Source organism: Cannabis sativa, chromosome 9 (assembly GCF_029168945.1).
Source record: "Cannabis sativa cultivar Pink pepper isolate KNU-18-1 chromosome 9, ASM2916894v1, whole genome shotgun sequence".
NCBI classification, from domain to species: Eukaryota; Viridiplantae; Streptophyta; class Magnoliopsida; order Rosales; family Cannabaceae; genus Cannabis; species Cannabis sativa.
Window position 1 is genome coordinate 15,282,368 of NC_083609.1, and position 11,099 is coordinate 15,293,466.

The 11,099-nt window shown below is 33.6% G+C and overlaps 2 protein-coding genes across 4 annotated transcripts; one reads left to right on the top strand and one right to left on the bottom strand.

The window, feature by feature from the left end:
* The first annotated feature begins 4,133 nt into the window (after positions 1–4,133).
* LOC115722486 (uncharacterized protein At2g34160-like) lies at positions 4,134–6,095 on the top strand. 3 transcript variants are annotated; one of them, XM_061103838.1, is made up of 5 exons: positions 4,139–4,749; positions 5,174–5,222; positions 5,410–5,472; positions 5,562–5,635; positions 5,775–6,095. In XM_061103838.1, exons 1-5 carry the CDS (start codon positions 4,483–4,485, stop codon positions 5,838–5,840), a joined length of 519 nt encoding a protein of 172 aa, XP_060959821.1. In that variant the 5' UTR covers positions 4,139–4,482; the 3' UTR covers positions 5,841–6,095. The 3 variants fall into 3 exon arrangements, with proteins under 3 accessions (XP_060959820.1, XP_060959821.1, XP_030507563.1); XM_030651703.2 differs by having other exon boundaries at positions 4,140–4,749; positions 5,562–5,632; XM_061103837.1 differs by having other exon boundaries at positions 4,134–4,749; positions 5,562–5,873.
* A 78-nt stretch (positions 6,096–6,173) lies between these two features.
* On the bottom strand, positions 6,174–10,402 carry LOC115722485 (ureidoglycolate hydrolase). Its single transcript, XM_030651702.2, has 12 exons — positions 9,966–10,402; positions 9,764–9,849; positions 9,076–9,150; positions 8,495–8,623; positions 8,266–8,352; positions 7,866–8,068; positions 7,679–7,781; positions 7,386–7,477; positions 7,238–7,300; positions 6,878–7,118; positions 6,696–6,736; positions 6,174–6,431 (listed from the first exon to the last, which is right to left on the bottom strand). The coding sequence occupies exons 1-12, from the start codon at positions 10,170–10,172 to the stop codon at positions 6,334–6,336; spliced, it is 1,425 nt and encodes a 474-aa protein (XP_030507562.2). The 5' UTR covers positions 10,173–10,402; the 3' UTR covers positions 6,174–6,333.
* Between the last annotated feature and the right edge of the window lie 697 nt (positions 10,403–11,099).

Sequence of the window (11,099 nt, forward strand, 5' to 3'; positions counted from 1 at the left end):
TTCTATTGACAACTAATGCTTTAACGAAAGTCTTAACCGAAAAAGCATCACATGACACTTCCTAAGTATTGCTCATCCCTTGCTTGGATGGCTTATTGTCGCACCTTTTATCTTAGGGATCTTGTACCTGATATTTCTACCATGTTTTAAGATTTTGCTTCACAAGTTCAGTGTTGCTCCTTCAAGTCCCAACAAGTCTCTGATTTTAAAATTTGAAGTGATGCTTAAGGTTAAGGATGTTTGAAGCAATGCTTACTTTCTTGCTTCAATCATCCCCTTGAAAAGGGAAAAAATGCTTGATCTTTGGAGGTGTTTTAAGTTTCTAAATCGCCATCCACCAACTCTTTAGGCATATTATTAATCTAATTTGAGGTATGTTGTTTACCTAATTTAAGGCACATTATTTATATAATTTAAGGCGTGTTGTTTACCTTATTTAAGGCGCAGAGTTTACCTAATAAAACATGTTCACTTAATTTAAGGCACATTGATTACCTAATAAAGTATGTTGTCTACCTAATTTAAGGCACGTTGTTTATTAAATTTATGGCTTGTTTACCTAAGAAGGTATGTTGTTTACCTAATTTAAGGCACATTGTTTACTTAATTTCAGGAACGTTGTATGTTGTTTACCTAATTTAAGGCATGATGTTTACCTAATTTAAGGAGTGTCATTTACCTTATTTGAGGATGGTGATTTTTGTTTACCTTATTTAAGGTATGAAGTTTATCTATTAAAATATATTATTTACCAAATTTAAAGCACATTGTTTACCTAATTTAAGACATATTGTTTAGCTAATTTAAGATACGTTGTTTATCTTATGAAGTAGAGAGCAGTAAAAAAAATTTTAAGTGAAGTAATACAAAGAAAGTGATAAGATATTTATATATAAGCTTACTTTGTGAATGATTCATACAATGAAATTTTCTTACTGTGTTGCTCTGTTGAAGAATTTTTTTTAGAGTTAGAAGTTACTCAATTTAACTAAGACATGAAAGTAAATGGGGTGTACTTATTAGAAATAACTGATTTAATTTATATATTTCTTAAAAAATGATTTTATTTAATTTTAAAATGTCTATTTTTGTCATTTCACACAAGGTTAAAAATGTATATAAAATTTTGGGGTGTACTCAATAACACTATGGGTGTAAATCTAGCTCACTTTACTTAATAATGTATGTTGTTTACCTATTTAAGGCACATTGTTTACCTAATTTAAAGTATGTTGTTTACCTAATTTAAGACACGTTATTTACCTAATAAGGCATGTTATTTTTCTAATAAGGTATGTTGTTTAAAACATGTTTTTTACCTACCTAATAAAACATGTTTACTTAATTTAAAGCACATTGTTTATCTACCTAATAAAACATGTTGAGCACGTTTTTTTTCTAATAAAACATGTTGTTTACATAATTTAAGTCACGTTGTTTAGGTATATACAATCATCCTAATAATCAAATTACAAGTTAGGCCTTGATTACAAGTAATCAAAGTCTCTATCAATGTGATTGTAAATTCAAGAATCTGTTATTTATATTTATATATAATATTAGTTAAAATTTTAATAATTAAGAAGTAGCAGTGGATTCTTAGATTGAATTTAATGATAATCTAACATTTGAATGAAATGAAAGTGTCACCACTCACCGCCATGTTTGCCTTGTATTCCTAATCAATAAATAAAATTTGACCAATTACTCCAATTGCAGCTTCTTTCTATAAACCACAAATTTCCATCAAAATACGTTTTTGTGAATTAGCTTTTTACTTATTGTATGACCTTACATTTCAATATATAGTATAGCTCATAATCCTTAAGGTTAAAAGCTTCATTATTTGTTCTCAAACTGATGTGAACTGGTGATGAACTACTTCAAAAACTGCTCTTGGTGCACAAGAGACTCATCAACAAACTATACACATATGTACAATATTAAAGCTGAGAAAATTTACCACCTATATTTTCATTTTACATGAACTTTTTTTATGTTTTGATAATAACTGAAGTTTTATTACTTTACATGAACTTGAAACAAATGTTTTTCATAATGGCTCACGTCTATGACACTTGATCCAATAGATATAAGATAACTATTACTAGAGAAAGCTTCTACAACTCCATCCTCCATTACCCACAAGTTGAAAAAACGAGAGTGTTAATTGAAATGTCTCATTAGACATATTAAAAGAAACAAGTATATTCCTATTCATCCAAATATTCAACTAATATGGTAAGTCTTTCGTTTGAAATAAATATACATTATCGCTACACTACCAACTAGTAATAACCTTAATTGCCTTCCAAGCTCCCTGCTTTTAGTATATTTAAGATTTCAGAACACCCTCCAAAGCACTTGAAACAAGGAATGAGATCGTTTTCCAAGTTTCTTTCAAGAATATTAGGCTTTGTTATCACAAAATTTAAAGTACCACCATCTCCAATTAGCATAATGGCACAACCCTAAAAGTCTTCTAAGCCTTGCATAAGTACAATACAGCTAATAAAGTACAACAAAATTAATAATTTGGCCACAACACACCATTCAATAATATTTTCCCTCTTCCATTATCAACAATTCATCAGAACCTTAAATTCAAAGGGTAAAAGAAATATATGTAAAATAGTAAGAACCAAAATAAGAAGGAACATATGCTGAGACAACTAAAATCAAAATGTAAAAATTATACAGGTAAACTTAGGCAAGGAAAAACTAAACAAGTAAAGGCTTGATTTCAAGAATGAACTCTTTAGTCTTTTTCCTTTGAAACAAAACCTCAGCTTGTATTAATAGATAATAAAAGGATACAAGCAATAACGGGTGACAACACCCAAAGAATGAATAACAGTTCAAAATTTAAGAGTCCTCAATTTTAAAAATATACAAATGAATCTATAGCTTGAACTTCTAGAGACCTAAATTCACAAGACACCATCAATCCATGTCTTAAAAAACTTGAATTTGAGAAGAGCAAAATAGACAATATATAAGAATACTTATCAAACATGTGAACGATGCCAGTACAATGAAAAACATCAGATGAGAATGTGAAGACTTCATGTTCCTCCATTACAGCCATTATAGGTGGTAAATTCACTTCTTTAATGACAATGAACTTGGTGACTAAAGCAATTTCTAGTAGGAGATTTGGAGAACAAATTAGATAAGAAAAGGACAAAGCTTTGAAAAATCGAACAAAGTAATTTGAGCAGCTAATGTAAAAACTAGTAACTAAATAAACTGATATGAAATAGAAGGAAGAAGAAAAATCCAATTATACCTGCTGCTTTGTTAGTGCTTTTCACTTTTCTATACATCTGTATGAACACCAAAGAAGAAGAAACAAAAGAAATGTTTTTCTTATAAAAATTAAGAAAACATAGTAATGATTACTTTCATGGCCACCAAGAAGCTGGATGCTGAAGAATTAAAACTCAATGTATAAATAAAATAAAACAGAAAACAAATAAGAGAAATTACCTTCCTAAATCTCTTTCCCAAATCTCTACCTTTTTTTTAATTTGGAAAAGAAATACAGAATCAATTAAAACCCAACTACCAAATAGATTTTGTGAACATTAAGCTTAACCAGCATACTATAATTTAGTATTGCATCTTACAAAGCTTTAAAGCCACAATATTTCTCCTTAAGCTAAGAAACGGGAGAAACTGAATTCAATTATTCAATAAATAGAAAATTAACCTTGGCAATGCAGTTGTTCACATCCAACACTTTCAGGTATTGTCGAAAGTGTTACACAGGGTCATTAGTGCAAGCAATTCGTCAGCATAGAGGTGGTTGGGGAGTGAGTGAATTAGCGGAGGAGGCAGAGTCGAGGTCAATGAGGGCGTAGCGAACCGAGTATGTGAAGGAATGGTGGACTGGTCAGCGAAGATCGTAAAAGAAGGTACCTTGATAGAGCGGGAGAGAGTGTGTGTGGCTTTGCAATTTTATTAACCTAAATAATGAATAAAGGGTATAATGGGAACATTACTTATAAATGTGGGTATAAATGAAAGAATAAGAAACAGAAGGTAAAAATTAAAATGGTTAAGCTAAAGTGGGTATAGTACGCAATTTCCTCAATGAAATACAATAGCCCAAAATGTAGCATGATCAGTCACTACACTCGTGAATCGTAAACTCTAGCGAAGAGTTCGAAGGGTAATTTCGTCATTTGGATAAGTAACTGCCTAATGCAACTTCCAAATCCAACGCCGATTACCGTTAGCCTTCGAACCGCCAAAATCTTGCAACCCAATTAGGCCTAAACACGTGTCCATTTCCCATTGGTCAGCCAGCTGAAAATGCAGCCTATATAAGGACACATTTCGTCTCCACCAAACTTCACATTCCCATAATCTGAAAGAAAAGAAAAGCTCTTTTACTGTAAGCAAGAAGAATAGAAGATTGAGAGAACAATCAGAGATCGGAAAAACGTTCGAAGCTTGAGAAAGATACTGTGTTGATTAATGGAGAAGACGAGTAAAGTGGCTGAGATTGTAGCAGCAGAGGAAAGGGAGTCGTCGACCATGGGACCTATACTGAGCAAGTATAACAAAGCGGAAGAGGCGGTGGAGGAGGTGCTTGGTGGTAATGGCACCGACGGTGAGGTCGTGATTCAGATGAGTAAGACTGATACTAGTGAGTACGAAGACTGCGACTCTACTAAGAACAAGATTCGGATTCAAGTCTCCAAAACCAAGAAGCCTCTCTTCTTCTACCTTAATCTTGCTAAGGTATATACATAATATATATGAGTACGTATATATAAATGTGTGTGTGTACGTCTCTGTTTGATTTTGATTTTCTTTTTTGGTGTAATATTCATGCCTGATTCTGGCTCTGGTCATCTTCAAATGGCATTAGTAGCTAGAGTGATCTTTTTCTCTGTTTTGCTACGATTTCTTGAAATTTGCATGATATACATAGGATTAATTTTCAGTCCATTCAAGCGCGATCGTTTTTTGTATAAGTAATCTTTAAAGTCATGCACATTAATCGTTTTGAGATCATTGTTCTTGAAAATTTTCAGTCTCTACACTTGTGATATGATCGCTCTTGAATTTTGCAAGACATGCATATATAAATATTTCTATATCTGAAAATTTTCTGTTTTAGTAATTTGATTGAAGCTAAAGGTGTACTCTTTCTTTGTTGCAGAAGTACATCAAACAGTGTTATGATGTTGAGCTCTCTGCTCTTGGCACCGGTACATGTTCTTGACTCTCTCTCTCTCTCTCTCTCTCTCTCTCTCTCTCTCTCTCTATATATATATATATATATATATATATCTTATCCATTTTAAGTAGTGTATATATAATAAGCTGTTGATTGTTTGGATCAAAATGTGTATATAAAGCTTTTCTTTTTCATGATCAACATCTCCTTTCTAACAGCAATTCCCACCGTGATCTTAATTACTGAGATTCTGAAACGCAATGGATTGGCAGTTCAAAAGGGTAAGTAGTACTCACTTCTTTTAAATATCTTTCTCTTAATAGTTTTCAATGGTCGAATACAGTAATAATTGAATTTGGGAAATGAGCAGATATAAGGACATCTACCATTACTATCGGAGTCAGAGAGGAGAAGAAAGGCAGGGTGATGGTGAAGGCTCAGGTTGTTTATCTCTTAACTTCACTACGATTGTCTTTTTCTTTTTCTTCTTCTTCTTTTTTTTTTCTTTTGATAATGATATGCCCTTTTATGTTATTAATGAAACCTTTTACTAATTCTCTTTGTTTCTTTCCGATTCTTTTAGATTGAGATTTTGCTGAGAATGGCTGATAAGATAGATGGGAGCACTGTGGTTTCCGTATCTAGTTAAGAAGGCAAGCTTCTACTGCTGCTGCTGCGGAATAACAAGTGTGCCATTTTGGAGTTTTGGTTGTTTCTTTTTTGTTCATTTCCCTTGTAAATGATTAGATTAGACTTCTGCTGATGGAATCAAGGTCCTTCTTAGGTCCTACTGCTGTTCACTTTTACAATTTTCCTTAGTAATGTTCTGAACAAACCTTCTGCTGCCATTTCTTACTGGCATGTATGTTACTTACTGCATGAATAAAGATCAAGTTTTTCCACATCTCTCTCTTTCTCTCTCTGGTTATTTTACATGTATATACTAATATATAAATGCGGTTGCAAAAAGAAGTGCACAAAATGAGGTTGCAATGAAACTTTTCTAAATTTCCATGTTCACATAAACTGATTCTTACTCACTCACCCCACTTTATTTGAAGTATTAACAAGTGAGCTGATATGGCCCAGAAACGCTATGAAGACATCGGCTTTGAACAGTGGTTGTCATAGTCAATAATGGGTCATTCTAGAGATAACTTGGCCAAAGTGAGTGCTAAAACCTTGACCCCATTAGACATGGCATCCATGGATGAAAATTCTTCTGGTTTGTGGCTGTAACCTGCGAAACCAAATGAATCATAAATGTTATAAATGGTTTGTGCCATAGTTTGTTTGATGCATAATTTATCTCTGCTCGAAAATACAAATGGGAACACTTTTTCTTTTCATCTACATGTAATTGCATATAGGAGATGCTCCGATGATATAAGAACTCTTGATAGATTGAATTATAATTTAAGCAAAACAATTATCAATTTACTGAGGAAGAAATATAAAATACAGTCTTAGATTGCTGACTGTTGAAAGAGAAACAAATTCTGACCTTTGTAACATGGAATGAAGATCATACCCATCGGAGATACTCTGTAATGAGTGAAATATTAATTATCTAAAGGCAATAAGCAGTAATAATTAAACTCATGAATTGGCATTGTTTTTTTTAAACTCATGACAGGACAGTTACATAACTGGGGTAAGCATGAATTGATTAATATTCTTTCTTACCTTGCCATAAACAGTGAATCATGGTATGCTCGGCTAATCATGAACTTGTGTGAAAGATTTAACTCTTTTGATGCTTCTTCCATTGCCTTAATTATCGATTTCTCAGAAAGTGCTGGTGGATCTTGATTAATGATTTTGAATTCAGTTAGCTTAACTTGACGCTTTTTGGCAATTGCACTCGCAGATTGATGAATTTTCTCAATTATGATGTTCCTTCGCTCTTCATTAATGTCTCTTGTATCTTCACAAGAAGTTATTTAATTATCATTAGTTTATAATCCCTTGGTAGGGGACCAAGTACATTTTAGATGACTACATAACTTTGAATAATACCAATGATCCAAATAAGATAATACATACCTATTTCAAGATGTGATCTACTCGGGATACTGTTGATTGCTCCAGGATGAAGCTCCAATATACCTTTAAGTAAAGGATCAGTTTATACTTTATACAATGCATCACTGGAGGTTCTTTCATGTTGAAGGAAAATAATAAATTAACTTACCAACAGTACCAACACTATCGATGGATCCAGATTCCAAGACATGTCTTTCAACAGCTAGTGCTAATTCTGCACCCGCCAGTCCAGCATCATTTCTGCTCCAAATTACACATGCAGAAATAAGTTATATTGTTGAAGTAACAAGAATAAGATTTGGTAGGTAAAATGACAATGATGAGCAAGGGCATCCATAAAAGATGTCTAATTGAAACATTGAAATAGATATTGGTAACCAGAAAGGTGCCTCAGTTGAGAGGTTAAAATAGCACTTGCAGTGATAATATAGAAACATTCACCTATTTGGCATTAAGACAGCACCTGCATGGCCGCCGTTGCCTTCAAATTCAACTTTAATACTCGCAGGTGCTGCAATGGCTGTTACTATTCCAATTGATATTCCTGAATAAGAAAAGGGCATGAACTGATCCAATTAAAATATTGAGCCCATTGTTAGCAACAAGAATGTCAAAATCAAAACCCTACCTTCATCCTCCAAAATGGGGCCTTGTTCAATGTGCAACTCTACGAATGCAGAGTAGGTTCCTTTCTTTAGAAACACACTAGATAAGTCGTCTTGATCTTTGGCATAGCCGGCAGATCTTGCAGCATCAAAGAAGGATATGTTTTGACCATCAAATGTCGTCTTCAGAGCTTTTGCAAGTGCCTCGCTCCCTGCCAATAAGCGGCTGAAAATATACAAGAACACATAAGAAGATTTGTAGGGGATAGACCTAATGAATCAATGATTGATGTAATTCATTGTAATCTTATAGTTAAACATGTTGGATCTAGTAATGAAAATTTTCATAAGAGTAATGGCAAAAACAATGGGACTGACATCTATTTAGTACAAGAAAAGAAAGAAGTAATGTTTAATACTAACCTTCCCAAGCAGCTGATTCCAAAGCGTGTAGGTTCTTCTGAAGTGAATAAGATAACTTCAAGAGACCTTTTAGGTTTGAACCCGGACCTGCAATACTCCCAGTCCCATAGCATAAACAAAAAGAGCTACGACCACATATATGTAGTAAATTGTGAAGAACATAATATCCACACAAGGATTTGAAGTTAAGAGTCATGATACTAGAATGAACAATAATTTCGTGTCAAACCTTTTCAGTACATTTATGGCTTCTATTGCACCTAAGACACCAACCACTCCATCATACTTTCCAGAGTATGGAATAGCATCAGTGTGAGAACCAGTAGCTACTGCAGCAAGCTCTGGCTCATCGCCTTCCCTGTGTAAGAAAAACTCACTTGATAAGTAAGACATAAGATTAATGGACTTTAACATGAAATTCAATAAACAAGAAGACAGTTGTAAGAAAGTAGAGTATCTAGAATGAAAGCTCAACCATCGTGTGATAATTATTCTTCCAAGCTAAGAGGATTACTACAAAAATCAACAAAAACACACTATTTTCTCTAGCAAATCAATTGTTTTGCTAGATATTATCAATATTCTCTAGCAAAAACACAATATTTTCTCGAGCAAATAGGGTACTAGAATGAATGCTCAAGCATCCTGCGATAATATTCTTCCAAGCTAAGAGGACTACTACATAAATCAACAAAAACACAATATTTTCTCTAGAAATCAATTGATCTCAGAATTTAATATATTTAAGCAAAACAGTGTTAAATCAGTAAGAAGGATCATGATTCAAGGATCCTAAGATACTCCACTGACCATCGACCAAAGATGTTACCGACAGCATCTTCTCTAACAGATAGACCAGAGAGTCCCATCAAGTTTTTAATATATCTGCATTTACACAAACACAAAAAGAATCAGTATGTGCAGTCAAGGAATAGTCTTGTGCAGTCATCAATATAGGAAGTTGGATAAACATTTCAAGCTAGTATCTCAATGGATTGGTTAAGCTTGTACTTTCAACAAGTTGCCAGCTAAGACTTACAGTTTAAGATACAACTTTCATTAGACATTCCAAATCATCCTATCACTTCCTAAATTATAAAGCTTAAAGATCCTCCATCGAAGTGACAGGCAACAGATGAAATAGGCCTTTCATGTGTTCCAAGTTAGTCTATCTTCTTTTTATTGACTAATTTACAGTCCCTTTAGCCACTTCCCAAAAGAAAAAAAGTTTCTATATTAAATTTTAAATAAGGCATCTCTGATTACACTTTAATAAGGCTCAAAATAAGTCTATCTATGTGGCTAATTCGACAATATTTGAGGAACAGAAAGCCATAACACAAGTGGCCAGAGCAAACCACATGAGGTACCCCTTTGGGTCACTTAAAGCCACATACTAAAATAACAATCAACAAAAATGAATTCCCATTTTTATATCAATCCAAACACATCTTGTAAGGGTTTAAGCAATAAGCATAGTGAAGTCTTAACCACTTACCTTCGGGCCAATACATCCTTCTCAGTGTACAAAACCCTGGTTACTGATGGGGCAGGTGTATCCGAAAGCCTTGAAAGTTCATCAATCTAATGACCAAAAAGGAATTTACAAAATTCCATCAGCTTTCAATTAAAAGGATATGCCTTTATACAAAAAATAAATAACCCAGTAGCCATCATTGAGAAAAGTTGGTCTTGTGTACCTGATTCTGCAAATTTTGAGCATCCGCATATAGTGGAGAAGAAAGAGTGTTCGAGATGAAAGAGTGAGATTCATGAATTGGGTACCCAGAAAAATCCTCCATTGTTCTAATAGTGGGGTCTTCATTGTTAAAGGCTGCTGTTAAGGTTGAAAATGGACATAGGAATAAGATTTGGAGGAGCGCGGACAGAGACATGTTTTTCTGCATTTGGTTGAGTAAGAGTAGCTCAGTTCATCGGACAAAATATATATGTAGATACAGATACTAGATAGACAGAAACAAAGAAAGAAAGAAAGAAAGAAGAAGGTGGCATTGATTGAACTGATTAAAATATAGAAAAATGTGTGTGCCAAAAAGAGTAACCAAACCAATTATGTTAGCCTTACAAATAAAATAAAATAAACCAATTATGTTAGGGGCACTAACAAGTGAGTGCAAATGTGACGTTAGTTTTGGTTTAGGTAGTTGATATATTTTAGGGAAATTTGAATGGTTGCACTACTACGTATTATTTTATATATATTTTTTATTAAAAAATATCAACTTCATTAATTTAACATTCTGAATACAAAATAGTTTAGAGCTCACGGGGAATAAAAGTCCCGAGAATGCTACAACCAGATAAGGATCGAGTGTGCCTACTGCCTAACAACAAAGTGGGCAACTTAATTTGTTGATTGTCTAACAAATCGTAAATGAACATTAGAAAGAAAGGATAATAAATTTTTACAATCATTAACAACTAAGCCAAACACATAAGTCATTGACTGAGTAGAATGAATGGCTTGAACGGCAAGCATACTGTTACTCTCGATCATAACATCTTTCTAACTCTTCTTTTTGATCCAACTGAGTGCTTCTTTACTGCCCATTGCCTCGATGGTATCAATTAGAAAGTGGTCTCCGTGGTACACGGCTTGAATATGGATTGGAGAAGCATGCTGATCACGGGCCACCATACCGAACATGTAGGAATTTTCCTGTTCAAATGAGGCGGCATCAACATTTATCTTGATGGTTTCCAAATCCAGTTTAGTCCAAAGCTCATCGTGATTACCTATATTATCAAAGAATAGCTCATCATGATTACCTATATTATCAAAGAGTATAGATGAAAGGGAAGTAATATCCTAA

Bases quoted from the DNA above. Each gene is read 5' to 3' on its own strand.
- LOC115722485 (XM_030651702.2), bottom strand. From the start codon at position 10,172: ATGCAGAAAAACATGTCTCTGTCCGCGCTCCTCCAAATCTTATTCCTA. The intron at 9,850-9,965 runs GTACACAAGACC...TTTGGTCATTAG, and splicing joins CTCAAAATTTGCAGAATCAG to ATTGATGAACTTTCAAGGCT. The intron at 8,069-8,265 runs GTTAGTATTAAA...GTATATTTTCAG, and splicing joins GGAATCAGCTGCTTGGGAAG to CCGCTTATTGGCAGGGAGCG.
- LOC115722486 (XM_061103837.1), top strand. From the start codon at position 4,483: ATGGAGAAGACGAGTAAAGTGGCTGAGATTGTAGCAGCAGAGGAAAGG. The intron at 4,750-5,173 runs GTATATACATAA...TCTTTGTTGCAG, and splicing joins TCTACCTTAATCTTGCTAAG to AAGTACATCAAACAGTGTTA. The intron at 5,473-5,561 runs GTAAGTAGTACT...GGAAATGAGCAG, and splicing joins TGGATTGGCAGTTCAAAAGG to ATATAAGGACATCTACCATT.